Raw genomic sequence first — 25,184 nt, forward strand, 5'->3', positions numbered from 1 at the left:
CATGGTGAAACCCTGTCTCTACTAAAAATACAAAATTTAGCCCGGTGTGGTGGTGGGTGCCTATAGTCCAAGCTACTCAGGAGGCTGAGGCACAAGAATCACTTGAACCTGGGAAGTGGAGGTTGCAGTAAGCTGAGATTGCACCAGTGCACTCCAGCCTGGGCAACAGAGTGAGACCCTGTCTCAAAAAAGAAAATACAATTGATTTTTGTATATTGATCTTGTATCCCATGACTTTTTGAACTCTTATTAGTTCTATGATTTGTGTGTGTGTGTGTGCGCACGCATGTGTGTGTGTGTGTCTGTGTGTGTGAATTCCTTAGGATTTTCTACATACAAGATCATGTCACATGTTGGTTTTAAGATTCGTTACCTTCTAGAAGATATGCATTATGATTGGTTGTTTATGGCTGTGAGCAAAATAAAATAGCTCTTACAACTCCATACTATGAATTGTACAGAAATTTTATGGGGCCAAAAAAACTCTCCCAGCCAGGCGCGGTGGCTCACGTCTATTCCCAGCACTTTGGGAGGCCGAGGCGGGTGGATCACGAGGTCAGGAGATGGAGACCATCCTGGCTGACATGGTGAAACCCCGTCTCTACTAAAAACACAAAAAATTAGCCGGGCATGGTGGCAGGCACCTGTAGTCCCAGCTACTCAGGAGGCTGAGGCAGAAGAATGGTGTGAACCCAGGAGGCAGAGGTTTCAGTGAGCCGAGATTGCACCACCACACTCCAGCCTGGGTGACAGAGGGAGACTCTGTCTCAAAAACAAAAACAACAACAACAACAAAAACCTCTCCTATTTACCTAACTCAGTAAATCAAGTAATATCTTGCCTTGGACTAATGAATAACAGATTATAAATTTTGCTAATTGTCACTGCATTTAGTAGTTAATGTTTATCCTTAGACACAATATATGATGATGTCAGAGAAGGAATCCTGAGCTATCTATTGAGGGCATTCTGAGGGTTTGAGCCCGGTTTCCTTATTAACTAGCATAGCATCTACAGTTCTAAATTCATTCATTTTTCTGTCATTTCTAAAAACTGACTGTATCCTCCCTGATTCGGGCTATTGGAAAAACCACAGTAAATAACAACACTATTTTTTACCTCTTAACACTATGCATAAAAATAGCAATTAACAAAATAAAATTGGCAATACTATGGGAAACCAACACAATTTCAACTGCTTTTCACTGAAAAGTGGAAGAATACCAAAAATTACTCATTGTTGCTTTCCTTAATGGATTATTGGTGTGGCTTGCTCCCAGTGTTAGAGAGTAAACCTTATCAATGGTGTGGCCTGCTATCAGTGGTGGGGCCTGGTGGGTGGTGATTGGATCATGGGTGGCTTCTGATGCTTTAGCACCCTCCCCCTAGTGCTGTCTCATGGTAGAGTTTGTATTAGTCTTTTTTCATGCAGCTGATAAAGACATACACGACATGGGGAAGAAAAAGAGGTTTAACTGGAGTTACAGTTCCACATGGCTGGGGAGGCCTCAGAATCATGGCAGGAGACAAAAGGCACTTCTTACATGGCAGCGGCAAGAGAAAATGAGAAAGATGCAACGGTGGAAACCCCTGATAAAACCATCAGATATCATGAGATTTAATCCCTACCACAAGAACAGTATGGGGGAAACCATCCCCATGATTCAAATTATCTCCCACCGGGTCCCTCCCACAACACATGGGAATTATGGGAGCACAATTCAAAATGAGATTTGGGTGGGGACACAGAGCCAAACCATATCAGAGTTCTCATGAGATCTGCTTGTTTAAAAGTGTGTAGCACCTTCACCTTCACTCCCTCTCTCGTGCTCCGTGATGTGAAGACATTCTTATTTCCCCTTTGCCTTCTTCCATGATTATAAGTTTCATGAAGCCTCCCAGCCATGCTTCCTCTACAATATACAGAACTGTGAGTCAATTAAACTTCTTTTCTTCATCAATTATACAGTCTCAGGTAGTTATTTACAGCAATGTGAGAACAGGCTAATACAATTATCTTGAAAAACTGCTTAAAAATTTTTAAAAAATCTTTTCAGAAAGTTATTTTTATTCTGAAAGCATTGTGGTCCAAAGAGTAACAGCTATTAAAATGAAGAGGAACACAGGAGTAAATCTTTATGACCTTTGGTTAGACAAAGCCTTCTTAGATACAACACAAAAAGCACATGCAATGACAACAAAAATTGATCAATTGAATTTAATTAAAATTTAAAACTTTTGTGCTGCAGACAATATCATCAAGAAAATACGACAACCCATAGTATGTGAGAAAATACTTGTAAATCATACATCTGATAAGATCTTGCATCCAGAATACACAAAGAACTCTTATAACTCAATAATACAAAGATAAATAACCCAGTTTAAAATGAGCAAAGGGTCTGAATAGACATCTCTCTAAAGAAGATGTATGAACAGCCAATAAGTAGTATATGAAAAGATTTTCAACATCATTAGCCATTCGACAAATGCAAATCAAAACCACAATGAGATACCGATTCAAACCCACTAGGATGGCTACAATCAAAAATAAAGATAATAACAAGAGCTGGCAAAGATGTACTACCTTGCTGGTAGTACATTGGAAAACAGTTGGGCAGTTTCTCCAGATGTTAAACAGAGTTATCCATTGACCCAGCAATTTCATCCCTGGGTAAATACCCAAGAGAAATGAAAACACACATCCACATGAAAACTTGTTACAATAATGTTCATAACAGTGTTATTCATAATAGTCAAGAGTAGAAATAATCCAACATCCATCAGCTGGTAAATGGATAAACAAAATGTGACATATTAATACAATAGAATCTTGTATTGGCAATGGAAAGGAACAAAATACTGATATATGCCACAACATGGATGAACTGTGAAACTTCAACTAAGTAGTAAAGAAGCCAGGCACATGGCTAGGTGTGGTGGCTCACACCTCTTATCCCAGTGCTTTGGGAGGCCAAGGGAGGGACTGCTTGAGGCCAGGAGTTTAAGACCAGCCTGGGCAACACAGTGAGACCCTGTCTCTCCAAAAAAGAAAAAATTAATTAGCCAGATGTGGCAGTACACACTTGTAGTCTTAGCTAGTTGGGGGCCTAAGGCAGGAGGATCACTTGGGCCCAGGAGTTCAAGGCTGCAATGAGTTATGATTATGCCACTGCACTCCAGTCTGCAACAGAAAGAAACCCTATCTCTAAAAAGGTTATATATGTTGTATGACTCCATTAAATGACATGTCCAAAAGAGGAAAATTCATAGAGACAGTAAATTAATGGTTGCCTGGGGCTAGGCAGAGGGGATACAGAATCACAGCTAATGTGTAGCATTTCTTTTGTGGGGAATAAAAATATTCTAAAATTAGATAGTGGTGATGGTTTCACAATTCTGTAAATATACCCAAAACCATTAAATGGTACACTTTAAATGGATAAAGGTATGGCATGTGAACTATAGCTCAATAAAGCTGCTAAAAAATGAAGGAGGAACAACTATTACCATAGGAACACAATAATTAAATAATTATCTTAAACATAGTTTTATAACTAGAAAGAGCTGATTCAATGCCAAATTTCAATATGATGCCTCTAAATCCAAACAAATAAAGACATATTTGAGGCCGGGCGCGGTGGCTCAAGCCTGTAATCCCAGCACTTTGGGAGGCCGAGATGGGTGGATCACGAGGTCAGGAGATCGAGACCATCCTGGCTAACATGGTGAAACCCCGTCTCTACTAAAAAAATACAAAAAACTAGCCGGGCGAGGTGGCGGGCGCCTGTAGTCCCAGCTACTCCGGAGGCTGAGCCAGGAGAATCGCGTAAACCCGGGAGGCAGAGCTTGCAGTGAGCCGAAATCGCGCCACTGCACTCCAGCCTGGGTGACACAGCCAGACTCCGTCTCAAAAAAAAAAAAAGATATATTTGAATCAAAATTTTTAAAACATGTAGGTAAGCTTATTAGAAAAAAAATTCTTCTCCGTTTTTATTAAGAGATTTGGAATAACATGGGAGCAAATAGTAAGAAAATCTATAGAATGTGAGAAATCATACATTTTATAAGAACTTGTACCCAGAATATACAAAGAACTCTTACAATTCAATAATAAAAAGATAAGTAACCCAATCTAAAATGAGCAAAGAGTCTGAATAGTTATTTCTCCAAAGAAAACATAAGAGAAATTCCAAAAGACTGCTCATTGGTTCTCCTGCATGGAAACCAATTACAGAATGCTTACAGAAGCTGACATGCCTTTGGGACAAAATGAACTTCAACATGGGCTTATAATTTGAAAGCTGCCATAGAGTAACAAATGAGAAATACCATTAGACAGTTCTTGACATTCTTGGATACACTTTTCCCTACTGAGATGGTGTCAAATCGAACAGGCTTGAATGGATGTTTATTCTACACCCTTTAAAATAACAGCTGATAGAATTCAAGAGACCGTGGGGAAAGAAAAAAGAATGATCAAATCTCTACAATAATAAAATATTTGGATGGGCCTGAAGCCTTTAAAAGATTATTGATGGAATAATGATTGGTAACTTTTTAACTTACTACTAAGTGTATTTCCTGAAAGTAATACTGTACTAAATATAGGCAGAAGGAAGTTAATTTCTATTAGTTAACCTAAAAATACCACTTGTTAAACAAAATGATATTTATCTTACTTCAAAAAGTGAAGTTTTCAAATTTATTTTTCTCCAGTGATATGCACACAACATAGTATCATAATAATTTATTAAAAAGCAAGTTATATAAGGTAGTAGTATATAAAAAGTACATACTCTCACCTAAGGGACTATTTGCAAGGGCTTCTCAAGCTGAAATTACTATTGAGTCCACTATTAATGATTAATGCTCTAGCTCATATATCCCTTTACTTTATTTCCAAAACTTAAGAGGAAACACAGGAGAGTGGCAGGAGAGAACAGAAGAGGAGAAGGAGAGGAAGAGGAGAAAAACACCAATGACAATGGGTTAAAGAAATACGAAGCCAAAAGAGGACTATATACGTAGGCTAACATTATATACACATATACATGTATATCAGCTGTGCTTGGACAACTCAAAGCTGGGAATAGAGTTTTGGTTTCTCACCAGAAAGTTAAAGAGACCTGCTAAACTAGAAAAGACTTTATATTGTCAATCTTTCTCTTTACCAAGCATTGCCAAAGAATACGCATGTGAGAGACATAGGAGGGAAGTTCTAAATCTATTAAATTATTGTTGGTCTAGAAAGCCTTATAAAAACTGAGAAAAAAATGTTAAATCTTAGAAACCAATTTCCCTCAAGGAATTAGTAGAGAAATAATATGCAAACATGACCAAATATACATAAATTTGCTTTTATAAAATTTACAAGTCAAATAGATAATTTACTATACATAACTTTCAGAGTCCCTTAAGTGTATAGTTCAAGTAAACTTCCCATCTCATTAGGCCATCTAAAGTTTCACCAAATTGTTTTCCTATTTGTTAGTTTACTGTTTTAATTAAAATGTAAATGTAATTTAATTTACTGTTAAATTATTGTCTTTTCTGTGAACTTCCCTCAATCCAAGTCAATTTTACAAGCTGCTTTCAAAAACGTACATGTTTTCCTAATAGGAACTATGCTGGAAAACATTTTATTTCTTTTTTTTAAATTCTAAAATCATTAAACAATCCATCCTTCTTCATATTCATGTTTTGTGAATCATTTTAGTAGTTAGTAATATTTCAGAAAATCTGCCTTTTAAAATGCATGATTTAAAAATATTTAGTGAGTCTTACAGACAATTTTTTAAAGAAACAAATACAAGACATATAATTAAAAGGTCAGGTGGCCTTGGAATTAAAGAGGCAAATTACGGGTTCAAAGATACCTGCTGACTAGTTATATGATACATTTGAAAGGTACCTTAAATTCTTTTGGATTCCACTTTTAAAAGTAAAATGAACTAGAGGTCTCTCTTGCAAATTCAAACTAAAAAATTCTATTATTCTTCAATTTCTACTTCATAAGTCAAAAGGAATGTAGAATGCAATAACCATTCATTTTACAAACAACTTTGCACCCATAGAGAACTTTCTCTAAAATATATCACTGATTTTTAGAGACAGGGTAACTCATTTTCAAAGAAGAGTGAAGTCGATTCTGATAAATTTATATTTCTTGACTCATAAAACAATATTGTCCATGATGAAAACAAAGAGATTTTAAATGACATACTTTTTAAATGAGCCAAAATCTTCATAAAACAGAATTAAGCACTTACTTTTACTTGGAGATCCTCAGAACTTTCTGTTGACATGTACAAAGAAAGCAGAACTGGCAAAATATTTGTGACTGCAACAGCCCGTGCGTGTTCAGGAGTGTGTCTTCCAATCTGTCCTAAGGCCCAAGCAGCTGCAGCCTTAATATGATCTTCTGGTTCTTCTGACAAGCAGACTGACAACTGGGGTACACCCTGCAGCGTGGATCAAAAGAGCAAGTGTTATGAATCTAGAGCAGGATTAAAGAGTCTTCCATGTCTCTCAAACATGAGAAGAAATCATTTCGGCCTTGATCCTTTTTTTCTTAAACGGTTCAATAAATGAGCACATCACAGGGGCTGTCATTTCTTAAGTCAATAAAATGACTAGAACTAAATTACCTTAATTATCTGTAACAATTCAACTAAACCAAGAATTTCTCTACTAGCTTTTATCCCCCAAATAGAGAGGTATTTAACCAAACAACAGATATCACAGACAAGGAAATACGCAAAGCCAGATTTTACTGTGGCAAACTAAAAATGTTTAGAATTTTAAAATCTTTTATTTTCCTTTGTTAAAAATTTAATTTAGAATCTTCAAAGAAATTCTTTTCACCAAATATAATAAACCTGATATAATAAGCCTGAGAATAAAATAAATCAGTAAGAATCCTATCTAAGTACCTTGTCAACGGAATATATTCACTAACACCTTTCCTGAAACAGTACATAAATAATTTTCCATCAATTATGGTCAACTTTTAAATTATAGTTCTTTCCACTTTAACATGATTGAATGTCAAAACAACAATGATTACTTTTGTTACACAGCACATGCTTACATTTTGCATCTTAGGCTTCAATTGTATCTAAATAATAAAAACAGAATTAACTAAAGAGCCTCAAATACATTACATTTTGTATACCCAAGGAACAATTTTTAAAAATCAAATTCTAATTCCAAATTCTGTATAGGTGTGATTTGCTGACTAATTTGAGATTATGGTAATCACCTTAAATTTATTTAGTACCACAAAAAAAGATCACATGGTTGTGCTACCATAGCAAAGGCCGGAATCATCATATATACTTTTATTCTTCGCTTTTTAATTTGGTTATTAAGACCAATTTCCTGAAGAGATCAGCTATATTTCTTCATTGGCTTCTTTCCTACAACTAAAAATGTATGTCTGCCAATATTAAAGGTCAGACCTGTCTCCAGAATGAAGCAACTTTCCAGAAAGTCCACATGTCCAGGATGTAACAAGACTGAAGAAGCAGGAGGAAAATGAGACAGTGCCTCTACTCCATCCCCAAAGCTCTGACTTTTTGGCCTCAGTTGTAATGAATAACAAATAAGATAAGGAATGAAAATTTGCTTTAAAATTACTATTTAAATGTAAGGTATTATTGCTAGTCTTTATAGTATCACACAGGAAAAGGAGAGAGTGCTACCATGCTATGTGGCTTGCCTGAAACTGCTGGAGTTCCAGCAAGCTAACACCTTGATCTCTATCTGAAAAACAAACCAGGTGGGAAAGGCCAGCAGTAACCTTAAACCAAAGAAGGGAAGAGCTTCCTGGTTAGTTTCAGGAAGACAAATGGGAAGCAATGGCAATTGCTTCTTCTTTCATCATTCTTCCCATGCATAAGCTTCATGACTCTCCACAAAAAAACCAAGGATCAAAATCCTGGTAACATCCTTACCGTGACCCTTCAGAAAGCACCACCATTGCTCTAGTCACTATCACAGTCTGTGGTAATAGAAGAACAAAAGGAAAAGAGCAGGATAAAAGGGAGTAAAACAAAGAATTATCATGAAATAGGTAGAAAATAAAGATCTGAGGCTCCTTTTTATTCTGAGGATTAGTAAGGGATAAAAAAAAATCCACATTTCTGTTTAACATACAGCAGCAGGTTTTCTATGCTGATAAGAAACCCACGCCCCAGAGAGTCACCACACACGCTGTAAGCACAGAGGCTTTGAAGCATTTGTCCAGAGATCAATATTTATTCATTAGCACACATCTCATAAGCACCTACTATGTGCCAGGGCTGCACTAGATGAGGGGTTCTTACAAAGTTGTGAATTGAGATAAAGCAAAATCCCTAGAGCAAGGAAACAAAAACACTGCTATCTGACACGTGCTCTGAATTGCCTAAATCTAAGAAGAGAAATAGTTCATAAAAGCTGAAGAAGAGAAAGTGGATAAAAAGGGATGTCCAAGCCATTGTCATCTCTCACTCAGGTGGCAGGAAATGGAGGGGTATATAGACCTCCCAGAATACTGAAAATGACTATTGGGCATGGCATTTACAAATAGGTGTTTCTAACCAAGGTAAGATTTACATGTTTGTAGATATGTACAATTAATCCTTCAAGACACAAATAATATTTAAATATAGATAATATTTAAATATTAATGCTCAAAAAAGTTGATATTCTGTTTACTCAGAAACACTGAGTAAAACTTTAAACTTCCCATAACCTTGCTAATAAAACTTGCTAATAAGCATTGAAACAATCAAAATTTTTTTCAGGTAATTTTTTTGCTCCAGTCAGTTATATCTTGTATTCTGTGGGAGAACATTAATCTGTGGTTCTCTTTTAGAATTTCTTACTGCAACTAGAGAAAAATGAAGCAAGAACAAACCTTAGAAATGATGACCGCCATTGCTAGGTTCTCAGAATGAGCTGCTACGTAACCAAGCATCATGATGCCAGGCAGCCGCGTGTTCCCTTTGCAGGACCCAATGCAGTCAATCACGGCAGCAACCCCTCCTGTGTTAACTACCAGCTGTGAAAGCTAAGAGATGGGAACAAGAGTTAGATCACCAGGACCCTACAATGGTCTTTAAATACAGTTTAATATTGCCACACTCTATTTAGAACCTAAAAACAACTGGTGAAATTGAATTATCCTTTAGTGAAATTATTATATTTATTAAAGAAATATACACTAATCCTGCCAGTTCAAATGCACATATACACTCACTGTGAGGAGCTTTATTCTGTGGTTCAATTTTTCATGCATCAATGGCACAACTTTTATCCCAATTATAATGGATGTCAAAATTCCTCACCTAGACTTTAAGCCTAGGGCTACTTCATAACTAACTACTGAAACCCCCAATCACAATGGGTGAGTATGAAGCAGATTAATCACTGAATGCTGAAAGACAATGTCAGACTTGAAATATTCTAACCTAATTATTTCCCCCTTGCTAGTAATGATTACTAGCTGAGTGCACTTTAATTTTGAAAAATCTCAATCAAATAAAGATGTTAGATGAAATAAAGAATGAGGACTTAAAGTTTAATGAAATAAAAATTGGTTGGTCAAAATATACACAGAAAAAAGATACTTCACAACCAATACAGGCTTGCTTTCTCTCTTTCTTTCCCATCTAGAACTCAGAGCAGGAAATCACCATGTAAGAGCAGCTACTGGAGTGGTAACAGTAGGCCAGGGGACCTTTGTAATTTCTCCCAACCTGGAGCTATAATAGTGTTCTCACTACTCCCAGCTGACATAAAATGGTAAGGATGGCAAAGTTCCATAGTCCTCACAATCTAGAAATGGAAAGTTTAAAATGACTAAAAACAGATTTCAAGCTCAAACTCAGCTAATATAACCCAGTGTTCTCAACTGGTGGCAATTTTGCTCCCTGAGGAACATATGGCAAAGTATGGAGACATTTTTTATTGTCACCACTTGTGGGGGAAGGGTACTTTTGGCATCTACTGGGCAGAGGCCAGGGATCCTGCTAAACATCCATCCTACAATGTGCAGGACCAGCCCCCCACAACAAGGAACTACCCAGTCCAAAACATCAGCAGTGCAGAAGACAAGAAATCCCGACCCATCTAGATCATGTGCCACAACCCCTAGGCCCTATAAACAAATTGATGTTTTATTTAAAAACTAAAACTATTACATATTATTGTGTCTTGAAGTTTCTTTTCACCTCGGGTGTATGTTTTGCAATCTCTCTAATTAAAGTAGAAGCATTTTTCTTCACGTATTCATCCTTGTCCTTCAGACAGGTAAGTACAACTGGAAAAATCTCTGCTTCAACAACCATTTCTGCCAGATCCACGGAATGTTTCGAAACCTGACTGAGAGCTGAAAGGATCTGATGCTGTGAAGCAAAAAAACAAAACAAAACAAAACAGAACACTATATAGCATCCACTACAGAGTTCAGATTTAAACAGTTTTATATATATTCAAATTCTTTTATAAAAGGAAAACAATGTACATGCCTAAACAACCTAAGATTTCTTAATCTTGAGACATTCACATTCTAGTTTTATATCCAAGTTTTAAAAATTCCTAATTTCCAAATTAGTTCTCAATATTTTGAAACTCTATTACAGATGATTAAATAACATGACCTCTGGATGAATACCATTTCTTAATTATGCAATACTGAAATTGCTAATTTATGAGAAATGTGATCATTTAGTACAAAAATCATCAAGCAGAACAATATCTTTGACATGATGCTGATACCATTTCAAAGAATGTTCCATTGCTTAGTTAACATTAACAATTTTAAAACATTATAGGATGTAACTATTAGAATATAAAAGTATAATTGGTGACTGTTAACTAAAAATCAGATTTTAGAAAGCTATAAAAAAGGCTAAGATAAATATGGCAATTTCCATAAGAAACAATATTATGGTGGAGGGTTAAAAAATCTTTAGGTCTTTTCCAAACCAAAGATTTAATCATTATGTGATTCTGTATTTTAATTATTAATGTTAACACTGTTGTTACTTCTGATCTTGTACATAGTTTCCCCAATCACATTTTTGTTATCTAATCTTTACGGTATTATTTTCACATATTAAGAGACCAAATACATAATATATTCATATCTGTTTTCAATGATAATTTACTAATTATTTTTAGATGCAAAATATTCACGTGTACACATTTCCATTTTCTTACATTATAAAAAGGCTGATGTGTTTTTCAACCTTATTTTGAAATACCTTCAATTTAGCATCAGGGTTCAGGAGCATCTGGGCTAAGTAAGCAACAGCTCCTGCATCCACTACTGTCTGTGCTAACTCTGGAGAATGCTTTGCAATATCACTGAGGGCTGAAGCAGCAATCCTTTTCAAAGCAATTTCTGGTTCCTGGATACAGAATACTAAAAGAGGAACAGCTCCCGCATCCACCACAGCTTGTGACAGTTCTGTGGGTCCAAGAAAAGTAATTAAGTGAGTATGGGTGACTGACCCTGGTGCAAGCCATTTTTCACCCTGACAGATACAGCAAAGAAAAAAGGGGAGGGTGTACTTCACTCTCTCGACATCTGCATTTCAAATCAGGCTTCCTGGTTTCATAAACCATGTGGACCAATCCTGAGCTGAAAAGAATACAGGTCAATAGATGGACCTCCATTTACATGAACACATTTGAGGTAGATTAGGCTGAAATGGCTTGTTATTCTTTTTTTTTTTTTTTTTTTTTAAGAGAGTAAGCAGATGTCAGCTGTTTAAGCTCTGACAATTCTGCACTTCTCAATAGACAAGCATTTTATGCATGGTTTACAATAACAGAGAAAATTTAAGTACCAAAAATTTACCAACCACACTAATTAGGCAATATTTTGTGCTATTTACGTGAGTAAACATTAACACGAATCTTGTGCCAATAATGTCAATTTTTAGATTCCTTTTATCTTGTAGTACTTTTAAAAGATTTTTAAAAACTTTCATACAAAATAGAAAGCTGCCTTTTCATTGTACATGTAAAAATACTTTCAAAAATGAGACCTACTACTGATCAATAAACTTTTGTATATAAATGTTAATGTTTAGATACAAGAATAAATTTATCTTACTCTTGTCAGAAATCAAGTACATATCTTTTGAATATACATGTTGACTTACTTGTATGTCCAAGAATAATAGCTTACAAAAATAGCACATTTTAAATTACAGATAATGGGAGACAGGCAAGCAGACCCATATAATATCATGGAAAAACTGCCTTTTGAGAAGCATAAAGCACCACATGCAGTTACAGATACTACTCACATTGTATTCACGGCCCCTCTTACTGAATCACAGACACCCATTTCTGGAATCTCTTCCTTTAAAAATATGTTCTTATTTTCCCAGATGTGTAGTGCTTTAGTTATATATAAATGTCTTAACTGTCAAGCTAAGAGCTCTATTTAGCATATCACTTAAAGTATTTAATTTGAAGATAATACAGTGTTTGATTTTTCAAAGTATTGGTAATATCACATCTTCTAAAAAGAAAATGTTAGCAAACACAGGTTAGTGTCCAATATTTGCTTCCCTTAAATTATCATAATTATCTTAGAAGTCCCAATATTGTATAAACAGTTCCTTCATTCTTTCATTAAACAAGTATTAATGGAAGGCTATTAAGTGGCAGGCTCATTCAACTCGGCGCCAATGACACACTTCTGCAAATTAACACTACATTCATTGGCAAAGGTATGTTTCAATTTTTAAAATTTGGTGTAAAAGCTAGTATACTATGGGAAGTTCTTAAGTAATCTCAAGAACGAGAGGTAGATGAGAGGAATGTGTTTTGTTTTGCTTTGTTTTTAAAAAAGAAGACAATAGCCAACAGACTGCAGTATCTATCTAGCAATATAACAGGTTCCTCAGAAACAGCCTCTGGGATGCTACTGCAATAGACTGAAGACCATGAAGACAGCAGGTGACATAGGTGATCACTATTTCTCTTCCCACATCACACCCCCACACCCATCCAAAGGAAATGGGGAAAAAATATAAAATGTTATATTACATATAATTTCTAAATAAAATACTCATTTTCTGATAATTAACATTCTGCTTAAGAATTCAACTCAATCCAAATTATACAGGTGTCATGTAGTAATAATTTATATGTTCCTATTTAAGAACACCTGGAATATATATATAATGGGCTGAATATTTTGTTTTGATGTATTTTCACTTTTATACGCAGTTTCTAGGACTACAGAATATGTAGCAAACTACAACTGTTTAAAAGTACTATTAAAAACTCAATATGCTTTTAAAAAAGCATCTATTATCTACCTTTATAATTCCCATTCATTTGACTTGCTCCTTGAGTAATTCTTGAGCGCAATATCTTCCTTCCTTAGAATAACATGTTAATAAAAAAGCAAATTCTGTTCTTCTAACTTGTTACCCAAGTTTTCTATTCTCTCCAGAGTAGCAATGTTAAATGTGGGGATGGCTGAGGATGGCAGTGGAAAAAAATTTGCCATGAAGGTAATGAAGTTTCCAAGGACCTAAAGTGGGCCTAGCAATTTTGTACTTGCAATTTCATATAGTTTACATCCCCAAATGTATATGGTTCTACTGCTCTTGAGTAGCACACTTTTTACTTAGAAGAATTGTTCTCCTAGCTTCAAACATATGTTAATATTAAATATCAGACAGTGAATGTATATACAAGTAAGAATACAATAGGCCTAAATAATGTAGACTCTACATATTACACATCCAACAGGCTATTTCACTCTGCCTCTGTCACTACTCTTTTTCCCATTATTGTTTCCTCTGGTGTTTCTATGCCAGCCACTGTTGGCATCTACCCAATAGCCATCGTCAGCTAGGGCATAGGCTTGTGAGCAAATCCTAGACCTAAGCAGAAGTCAGCTGGAAGCAACTGTGAAAGCTCTGTAAAAACTGAGGTACACAGCAGAAAATACCCTCTCTTCTTTGTTGGATATGGTCATGTCTGCAAATAACATGTGCAACTCCTACATCCATCTTGCAACTATAATGGAAGAAATCACCAATATGCTGAGGATGGCTGACTACAAAAATGAAAAACATCCAGGTACTCCATGACACTGTTCAGCCCCAAAACCATCTTTGGAACTGCCCTTACTCTGAACTTGGTGTCATGTGAATTTTAAAAATGTCCTTATTGCTTAAGCCACTTGTAGTTTACATTCTACAACTTACAGCTAAAAACATCCTGATATAATTCCTTCCTCTCTTATGCTTGGTGTCTGTACATGGTTTTCTCTCCTCTTTCACTCACTGAGTGCTCGTTAAGTGCTTACTATGTGCTGCACACTTGGCTAGATCTTGGGGAAGGGGAATAAAAACATTGTTCTGTTCTAGAAAACCCTGCTCAGAGTGAATACATGAACAGGCCACTACAAGTATAGAACACAGCCAGGAATCAGGTCTGTGGAGTGTTCAGGGAAAATGTATACAAAAGTATCATTTCAGGAAGTGCTTCCAACCTTTCTTTCTTCTCCTCTTTTCTTTTTTTCTGTATTTTCTTTCTTTCTTTCTTTCTTGAGCCGGAGTCTTGCTCTGTTGCCCAGGCTGGAATGCAGTGGTGCGATCTTAGCTCACTGCAACCTCCACCTCCTGGGTTCAGGCAATTCTCTGCCTCAGCCTCTCGAGTAGCTGGGATTACAGGCACCTGCCGCCATGCCCAGCTAATTTTTTGTATTTTTAGTGGAGACAAGGTTTTGCCATCTTGGCCAGGGTGGTCTTGAACTCCTGACCTTGTGATCCACCCACCTCGGTCTCCTAAAGTGCTGGGATTACAGGCGTGAGCCACTGTGCCCAGTTTTTTCTGTATTTTCTACTCGAAAAAAACCAGCAGCAACCAAAACACATACAAAACTTCACACACCTAAAAATCACTTCCCATGGGAGAAACCTCATGAAGTTCATTTTAAACTCAAACATGGAAATGAGTTTTTAGATGTTCAATTATCACACTTATGAAATCAAAGATTGATATGTACTGACTTAGATGCTCATAAAACGCTGACCAAAAAAGCAGTGAGCCAAGAAATTTATCTTCAGTCCCTGAAAACATCATTGCCTCATTTCAAATTTTAAGTAAATCTTCAAAAAATTTTTATAATATATCTTCCATTATACAATAACATGTGACATATCCTATACCGTTACATAACAAACAAGATTAAAAAGTGGTTATAGGCCGGGCGCGGTGGCTCAAGCCTGTAATCCCAGCACTTTGGGAGGCCGAGACAGGTGGATCACAAGGTCAGGAGATCGAGACCATCCTGGCTAACACAGTGAAACCCCGTCTCTACTTAAAAAATACAAAAAACTAGCCGGGCGGGGTGGCAGGCGCCTGTAGTCCCAGCTACTCGGGAGGCTGAGGCAGGAGAATGGCATAAACCCGGGAGGCGGAGCTTGCAGTGAGCTGAGATCCGGCCACTGCGCTCTAGCCTGGGCGACAGAGCGAGACTTCGTCTCAAAAAAAAAAAAAAAAAAAAAAAAAGTGGTTATAACTATGTCTAAAAATGCAAAGAGAAAAGGCTACATGTTATACCAACATGCTAACAGCATTTATACTGGGTTGATGGTACTATGGGTGGTATATTTTTTCTCTGTTTGCCAAATTTTCTTCAATGTGATTTTTTAAAAAATAAATATAAGCATGTTTCTCACCCATACATATAGCTACTGCTGGGCCTAACTATACTAGCATTATTATTACAAAGAAAAAACAAATATAAAATGTTTAGCTTATTTTTTAATATAGTTGAAAGTTTCTTATTTTAAAAGATGGTAGAATGTATGTCCTCTTTAATAAGGCACACCTAAATAACACACATCATACATATTACACATCCAACAGGCTAGTTCATCCTGTCTCTATCACTAGTTTTTTAAATAAATTATATGAAAAGAGTGTATAATTCTTCTTCTTGAAAGAATTAATAGTATATACTAGAAATAATATTTACTTTTTCACCCTTACCCTGCTGCCTTAATTCATACCCTTATTAAAGTTAAAATATTACATTTTTTAAACATTAGGGGTTATTTACTTTTAACCTTTTTTATTTTTTATGCATTACTTTCTAGGGTACATGTGCACAACGTGCAGGTTTGTTACATATGTATACACGTGCCATGTTGGTGTGCTGCACCCATTAACTGGTCATTTACATTAGGTATATCTCCTTTTTTTTTTTTTTTTTTTTTTTTTTTTTGAGACGGAGTCTCGCTCTGTCGCCCAGGCTGGAGTGCAGTGGCCGGATCTCAGCTCACTGCAAGCTCCGCCTCCCGGGTTTACGCCATTCTCTCGCCTCAGCCTCCCGAGTAGCTGGGACTACAGGCGCCCGCCATCTCACCCGGCTAATTTTTTGTATTTTTTTTAGTAGAGACGGGGTTTCACCGTGTTAGCCAGGATGGTCTCGATCTCCTGACCTCGTGATCCGCCCGTCTCGGCCTCCCAAAGTGCTGGGATTACAGGCTTGAGCCACCGCGCCCGGCCAGGTATATCTCCTAATGCTATCCCTCCCCGCTCCCCGCTCCCCACAATAGGACCCAGTGTGTGATGTTCCCCTTCCTGTGTCCAAGTGTTCTCATTGTTCAATTCCCACCTATGAGTGAGAACATGTGGTATTTGGTTTTCTGTTCTTGCGATAGTTTGCTGAGAATGATGGTTTCCAGCTGTATCCATGTCCCTGCAAAGGACATGAACTCATCCATTTTTATGGCTGCATAGTAGTCCACGGTGTATATGTGCCACATTTTCTTAATCCAGTCTGTCACTGATGGACATTTGGGTTGATTCCAAGTCTTTGCTACTGTGAATAGTGTCGCAATAAACATACGTGTGCATATGTTTTATAGCATGCCTTATAATCCTTTGGATATATCCCCAGTAATGGGATGGCTAGGTCAAATGGTATTTCTAGTTCTAGATCCTTGAGGAATCACCACACTGTTTTCCACAATGGTTGAACTAAACCTTTTTTTTTTTTTTTTTTTACTGCAAACTGTCAGAGGAAACTATCCAATAGCACCTTCATTATTCACAAATCATAATTAAAGTTGTTTATTGCATATATGTAGACAAAAATGTACAGTCGCCAAACTTGATGATCAGTTGTTTTTAATAAAGGAATAACTAGTTTTATTTGGCTGAGGAATAGCTCATTTTGAGTGAAGAAACTGAGGCAGCCTCCTCTGTGGTACTGTGACAAGGGAGGGGGAAGTGTCATCTTTTCACACTTCTCTGCCTCTCTCTGTTTTTCCATAATTATTTCCAATAACATTTATGAGGGTTATGTGCATACAATTTTTTGATCAGTAATAACATATAAAAACTTGGGGTGACAAGACTTTGCTTCTCACACAGTTGCATTTTCTTAAGAATTTCATTCTGTGCTGTTCTTGGAATCTGGGTTTTTGGTTTGTTTGTTTTCTTAAGAGCTAAGCTTGCAGTGATCTGTCAGTAACAGGCATGAGAAGTGTTACAATTTAAGTGGATCAAAATCTTCAACTTAGAATAATCAAAAACCTCAGTATGACTTTAGGTTTAAGTTTAAAACAAAAAGAGAACGTAAATTAAAAGGAGGACTTTTAAGATCAACAACATTCATAAGATTAGTACAATCTAAAGCTACGTGAGTGGAACATTAGAAATGACTCCATGTTGACTGGAAGGGAAGAGAGCAGACAGGAATGTCCCTTAGCATAGCATAAGTATGGTTGTTACTAGGTAAATCAGACAAAAGTAATCTTGCTTTAACAGTGCCCCAGTGCCTTCAACCTCTCTCAATTATGTCATGGCTAGTTGTCTGTTTAGATCAGAAGTGGTCAATGCAAATGCCCACAGGGCCCGGGAAAGTAACTGTAATAAATGAAGCCAGAGGATGCTTAGAAATAAAAATAAAAATAAGGTCAGGGAGCGGCAGAGCAGTAGTGAAGTGCAAAAGTCTAGGTACCATCTACAAGGGACAGCAGTTTCTGAGTTTCAGCCCAGTGTTGCCATGTAGGAATATAGATATAGGCCTACTGTTGTCAGGCCTTTTTGTTTTGTTTTGTTTTTAGAACACTGTGTGAGACAACATAGTGCTGGCCACATAAAACACATCCCTCTGTGGGCCTGCTGCAGCCTGAACCACCCCATTTTACAACCACAGGCTTAAATCTTACACCCTCTAAAACAGCCTGTGCGGGGCTTTCTGGGCATGGAAAGGTGATGCTCTTTCTACTTCTAATTTTTGAAGTCATGTTTGGGGTCACAGAGGAAAAACCACTATTGTGGTTACATACGAAAATTCAGAGAATTCTGAGAAATTAATAAAAACCTAAAAGTTGACTCATAAGAAAGGATTACTCTAAACATGATACTCAAATAATTTTTCAGCTCATAATGGAGATGTGAGACAGAATTTTAGCAAACAAGTGATCATGAGGACTCATAAAAAGAATTCAAACTGAAGAAGTTCTCCAAAAAGAAAAAAGAAAAAAATAAGTATCCAGCACACTAATTAAAAAACTCCTCTGGAACTCTAATCTCTTTAAACTTTATTGCTTTTTAATTTTTTTCAAACAGTGCTTTTAACTGTTTCTAAGCCCTACAAAATTTATATTTTGTGTCATTAAAAAATACAAGAAAGTTATAAATTAATCATTTATTTGCAGTTAGGTGGCCCTATTTATCAGTTTGAAGATGGGCTGGGTTTTGCCATAAAAATATACAGCTATATCACTTCAAAAGCTTTTTGAAATAAAGCAGGTTAAAAAAAAAAACTACATTTTGCCTGGGTACTGTGACTCACGCCACTTTGGGATCCTATCACTTTGGGAACCTGAGGCAGGCAGATTGCTTGAAGCCAGGAGTTCAAAACCAGGTTGGGCAACAGCAAAACCCCATCTCTACAAAAAATACAAAAATTAGCCAGGCATGGTGGCAAGCACCTGTAGTTCCAGCTATTTGGGAGGCTTGAATCCAGGAGGCAGAAGTCTCTGTGAGCCAAGATCATATCACTTCACTTCAGCCTAGGCAAAAGAGCAAGACCCTGTCTCGAAAAAAACAACAAAAAAAACCCCTACATTTAAAATTGGCTGCCACTTATATGATATTAATGTTATGTTAATAATAATTCCTCATCCCATTCAACCAAATTTTTCATGATTGGGTGAAATTATAATAACAAATATGTTGCTGCAGTTACCACAGCTGGTTACTTACTGGTAACTCCAGTATGATTCTGGCAATAGCACTTCCAAAGTAAAAGAAATCTGCTGGCCAGGCACAGTGCCTCACTCCTGTAGTCCCAGCACTTTGGGAGGCCAAGGTGGGAGGACTGCTTGCATCCAGAGGTTCAAGACCAGCATGGGAAACATATAGAGACCCTGTCTCAAAAAAAAAAATCAAAAATTAGCTGGACATGGTGGCATACGCCTGTAGTCTCAGCTACTCGGGAGGCTGAAGTGGGAGGATTGCTTGAGCCCAGGAGGTCGAGGCTGCAGTGAGGTGTGATCATGCCACTGTACTCAGCCTACGCAACAGAGCAAGACCCTGTCTCAAAAAAAAAGAAAAGAAAAATCTCTTTAGGTTTTGGTCTAACCCAGCTGTTTACAACTGGTTTAGTTATCTACTGCTATGTAACATCACACCAAATTTAGCAGCTTAAAACAGCAAACATTTATTATCTCATAGTTTCTGTAGGTCAAGAATCTAGGAGTGGCTTAGCTGCCGGGTTCAGGCTCAAGACCTATCACTCGGCTACAATCAAGAAGTCAACTGGGGCCGCAGTCAATTGAGGATGCGTGTCCAGGCACACTCGTGGGAGGGTTAAAGGGAATCTTTAGTTCCGCACCCTATGGGCCTCTACATAGGCTGCTCTTGATGAGGCTTCCCCCAAAGTGAGTGATTCAAAAGAGAAGACTGAAATGTCTTTTATAATCTAAGCCTGGACGTGGCATAGCATTGCCTCTACTATAGTGCATTGGTGCAATGGGGGAGGGGACTACACAAGGATGTGAATAAGAGGAGGCAGGCATCATGGAGGCCACTACCACAAAAAGCTTTGTTCTACACCGATACATCTGCGAGACAACATCCCTCCATAGGCAACAGTGACTCACTAGAGCTATCATTCTCAGCTGAGAGATTGACATCTCCAATTGCAGGTGGAAGTGAGAAAAGCATAAAGGGAGAATTTGCATATTACTATGTAAAAGTCTCCAGTGATTTTTATTTTCACACACACACAAATGTCATTTTTCCTACTCTCACCATTTCTATCTCGCTTCCCTCCACCCAGTCGTCGGAGCAATTAGTTTAACCCTAACACATGGGTTGAGTGTTTGAGCGCTTAAGGGTTAACATAAATACATACATTTGCTTTAAAGGCGAAATAATTCTGGCTCCTTTAAAAAGTCAAGTGAGTCAAACAAGTCATTGGAGTTAACAGGGCTTTAGTAAGAAATTACAATCAGCTGGGAGGGAAGGCGGCTCTCAAAGGACTCAAGTAAAAAGCAGCTTCAAAACATGGTAAGAAAAAAGTCAAGAAGTGGAGACCAGACAAAAGGAAAGTGAGGAAAAAAAAAAAAAAAAAAAAAAAGACTTGGTTATAGCCTTGAACAACAATAGGCTGAGGAAATTTGAAGTCATTTTAGCTCCCACCCGCACCACTAATTTAGCATTAGACTTTTAACAGCTGAGACCAAGCTGAATAGAGTAACTCAAAACTACAGAGAGGGTCTGGAGTGTCCTGGTAAAGTAGAAAATAACTAAAATAATTGGAATTACATCTTTACAAAGTAATGCTTTTTGAATCTAGAAGTTATTTTGTTTTCCACCTGCTTTATATAGCATTTGCAACCATAGTTGTGGTTTCACTCTACCTGTAATTTTGCATTTTGCTTAAAAAAAAAAAAAAAAAAAAAAAAAAAAAAACCTGCCCAGACTTCACCACTATGCAATGTATGCATGTAAGAAATCTGTACTCATGACCAGGCGCACTGGCTCATGCCTGTAATCCCAGACCTTAGGGAGGCCGAAGTGGGCAGATCACCTGAGGTCAGGAGTTCAAGACTAACTTGGGCAACATGGTGAAACCCCATCTCTACTAAAAATACAAAAATTAGCCAGGCGTGGTGGCATGCACCTGCAATCTCAGCTACTCAAGAGGCTGAGGTGGGTGAATCGCTTGAACCCAGGAGGCGGAGGTTGCAGTGAGCTGAGATTGCACTACTGCACTCCAGCCTGGGCGACAGTCAGACTGTCTCAAAAAAAATAAAAAAACAAAGATCTGTACTTGTACCCTGTAAATATGTAACAACTTTTAATTAATATACAAAAATAATTTTAAAAATAAATAATAGAAAAACAGTTTAAAAACCATGGAAAATGCATATGTTATTATTCAACTTCAATGGTATTCACTCTTTGCTCCAGCCCAGTGCTAGGTAAGAAGTCCCTGTCTTCAAGGAGCACAATCTGATAAAGAAGGCTAGACAGCAAAAGGCCACAGGTACTCTGATGGGATTCTCTAAAACAGGTAAAGGAGAGAGAAAACAGAAAGAGGAAATAAAAATAAAACATTGGGAGGGTAATATGTTGATGTCATGTTTTTATAAATGTGGTCCCTGATTAGCAGTGCTTGATGTGACTCCCCTGAGTGGTTCTCACACCCTCATGGGTTTCCACTGGCTACTTTTATTCCTGAGGATTCAGCTAACCCAACATTTTTAACAGTTGCCTAATATCCCACTGAGCAAATATGCCATCATTTACTTAACCAGTTTCCCACTTGAGGACATTTAATTAATTTTTGGTTTGGTTTTGTTGTTTGCTATTATATAGTATAATGAACCTGTTTTGCATTCAGATTACATATTAGTTATCTATTGTCATGTAACACACAACCCCAAACTGAGCAGCTTAAAACAACATCACTTATTATTTCAGAGTTTCTGTGGGTCAGGAACTCAGGAGCAGCTTAGCTAGGTGGTTGTGGCTCAGAATCACAAAGTTGCTGTCCAATTGTCAGCTGGGGCAGTCACCCGAAGGCCCACCTTGGGGAGGATCTGCTTCCAGCTCAATCCCATCATTGCTGGGAAGCCTCCGTTCCTTGCTGGCTGCTGGAAACCTCAGTTCTTCACCATGTGGACCTTTCCATAGGCTACCTAAGTGTCCACGTAACATGGTAGCCAGCTTCCCCTAGAGCAAGTGGCCCAAGAAAGATACAGTGCCCAAGACAGAAGCACTGATTTTTTTTTTTCTTTTCTTTTTTTTATCCAGAGGCAGGATCTCACTCAGGACAGAGTGCAGTGGCACCATCATAGCTCACTGCAGCCGGAAACTCCTGGGCTCAAGTGACCCTCCTCATCCTCCCAAGTAGCTGCACACCACTATACTCAGTTAATTTTTGTGTTTTTTGTTTTTGTGTTTTTTTTAGAGATGATATCTCGCTATGTTGCCCAGGCTGGTCTCAAACTCCCAGCCTTAGGCAATCCTCCCACCTTGGCCTCTCAAAGTGCTGGGACTATAGGCATAAGCCACTGTGCCTGGCCTCTTATCTTTTATAACCTGCTCTCAGGAAGTGACATACCATGACTTCTGCTGGTCACACAGACCAGCCCTGGTATAATGCAGGAGAAGTCTAAACAAGGGTCTGAAAATCAGGACACATGATCTGGGAGGCTGGCTACTACAGTCATACACACACATACACACATGTCTACAAGTATACACACATGTATGGATGCAGACTTGTATACATGTATGTTTGTATACACGTATGTATAAACAAATATAACACGTCTTTTTAAGACCACAGGATTACCAGCACATTGCCTTTTAACAAATATCTACAAAGCATAGACACAGTAATTTCATGTGCTATCCAATAGAAATGTGGTCCACATAATGTGATTTAAAACTCGAAATTAGCCACACTTTAAAGGTAAAAAGAAATACGTGAAAATAATTTTAATATACTTTAACACAATATATCTGAAATATAATTTCAACATGCAATCAATGTTTTAAACCTTTAGTGAGATATTTTACATTTTTTCACACTAAGCCTTGGAATCTAGGGTGTATGTTGCACTTACAGCATTTCTCAATTCAGCCACTACATTTTCATCAGAAATGCTAAGTATTTAGATTTCAAAAACTTTACAGTTGAAAAGGTAGATTCACATATCCAAGTTGCTCCAATTATACCTACAAATTTTTAAATAAGTTGAGTATCATTTTTTAATTTTACATTAATTAAATGGCAATAAAATCAAAAATGTAGCTCCTCAAAGTGCACTAGCCTCAGTTCAAGTGTGCAAAAGTCCCAGGTGAATAGAGGCTACCATACTGCTAACACTGTAGTGTGAGATCAAAGGGGATCTAGAGAAATGATCTATGGCTAGTTATAGCACAGTGACACCATAAACGCTAGAGGTCCTATCTTTGAAAATCCTTTGAGGTGGCGGGGCATGGTGGCTCACACCTATAATCCCAGGACTTTGGGAGGCCGCGGAGGGTAGATCACAATGTCAGGAGTTCAAGACGAGCCTGGAAAACATAGTGAAAACCCGCCTCTACTAAAAATGCAAAAATTAGCCAGGCGTAGTGGTGGGCACCTGTAATCCCAGCTACTCGGGAGGCTGAAGCAGGAGAATCGCTTAAACCCGGGAGGCGGAAGTTGCTGAGATGGCGCCATTGCACTCCAGCCTGGGCAACAAGCGCAAAACTCCGTCTCAAAAAAAAAGAAAAAGAAAAGAAAAAAGAAAATCCTTTGAGGCAATTAAACTTATTCCACACTTTTAGAGCAAACTGGTTCATTCATCTAAAACCCTGATAAAGAGCAAACCAAGCTCCAAAAATTAACTGTGCAAAATCAGTCAGCTAACATGATGAAAATACACCTCCTCTTTTCCTGTAGACTGTGGATTTAAAAATCTATGGGAAAATAAGATGATGAACATGTCTTATCTCAAGGTACAATTCTTATGCTAACCAAGTCCTGAGCTTCTAATAGCAAACTCTCTTGTAGATATTTGTAAAACGCTCAATTGGAGTACTCTCAAATTTCAATCAAATACATTTTGCTTCATGTATTTCTAGAAATTCAAATGTAAATAAAAGTGGGTTCCTCCCCCCAATATCAAAAATGTATTAGGCAGATTTACAGGCCAGTGACTGGAAAACAAACTAAGTTCAAGAAACAATAGAGAAACATGTCATGGTGCATTGTTCAAACTTGGTTTATTTCCAAACCACCACTATACAAAATATCCTTCTCTTTATCCACTCAGCACACATACACTTGACATTTCTCCCACAGGTATTTGCATAAAGCCAAAAACAAAGATTTAAACTACAAGAATTGTAGGTGTTATCAGGTAGAGGAGGTGTTTTGTAGGACAAAGCACTTTCCTTCCTCTTGCTACTGCATGTATCACTTCCTCCTGTATTTCTAAGCCAAGGACTGTTCAGTTGTTATCTGGATGTAACAAAGTTCTTGAGAAAGTAAAGATTCCTCTTTTTGCCATTGTACAAAAAATGTAACTCGTAATTCATCTTTTTCTTTTTTTGAGACAGGGTCTTGCTCTGTTGCCCAGGTTGGAGTTCAGTGGCACAATCATAGCTCACTGCAGCCTCAACATCCTGGGCTCAAGTGATCCTCCCACTTCAGCCTCCCACATAGTTGAGACCACAGGTGCACACCACAACATCTGGTGAATTTTTTTATTTTATTTTACTTTTACAGACAGGGTTTCACTATGTTTCACAGACTGGTCTTGAATTCCTGGGCTCAAGTGATCCTCCCACCTCAGCCTCCCAAAGTATTAGGATTACAGGCACGTGCCACTGTGCCCAGTTATAATTCATCTTTCATTTACTCTAATGTATAGTCACCCAATGCATTATATATGCTTTTTAATATAGTATTGTACATTGTGTCAATGTTTGTCTACATGACCTTCATGCTCATCTGTATTAATTTTTCTGCCTTAGATTATAAAGTCCCACACATGAGGTCTTAGTCAATTTATTTTACTTTATACAGTTGGAAAGATATGGGAACACAGACATAAATGCCTCAAGTACACTTTGATGATTACCATGATGATGACATTGTTAAATAAATTGATTGCTAGCCTCATATA

At 37.5% G+C, this 25,184-nt stretch overlaps 1 protein-coding gene across 3 annotated transcripts in view; it reads right to left on the reverse strand.

Annotated features, from left to right (window-relative positions):
• SPAG6 (sperm associated antigen 6) overlaps positions 1-25,184 on the reverse strand; it is a 63,119-nt gene that overhangs the window by 11,894 nt on the left and 26,041 nt on the right. For all 3 annotated transcript variants that reach the window (XM_010367563.2, XM_010367564.2, XM_010367567.2), the window contains 4 exons: positions 11,256-11,461; positions 10,221-10,394; positions 8,906-9,058; positions 6,273-6,464 (listed from right to left, as the gene is read on the reverse strand). In XM_010367563.2, the coding sequence (XP_010365865.1) occupies positions 6,273-6,464; positions 8,906-9,058; positions 10,221-10,394; positions 11,256-11,461 (725 nt within the window). The remainder of the gene's footprint in view (positions 1-6,272; positions 6,465-8,905; positions 9,059-10,220; positions 10,395-11,255; positions 11,462-25,184) is intronic.

This window comes from Rhinopithecus roxellana, chromosome 11 (assembly GCF_007565055.1).
Source record: "Rhinopithecus roxellana isolate Shanxi Qingling chromosome 11, ASM756505v1, whole genome shotgun sequence".
NCBI classification, from domain to species: Eukaryota; Metazoa; Chordata; class Mammalia; order Primates; family Cercopithecidae; genus Rhinopithecus; species Rhinopithecus roxellana.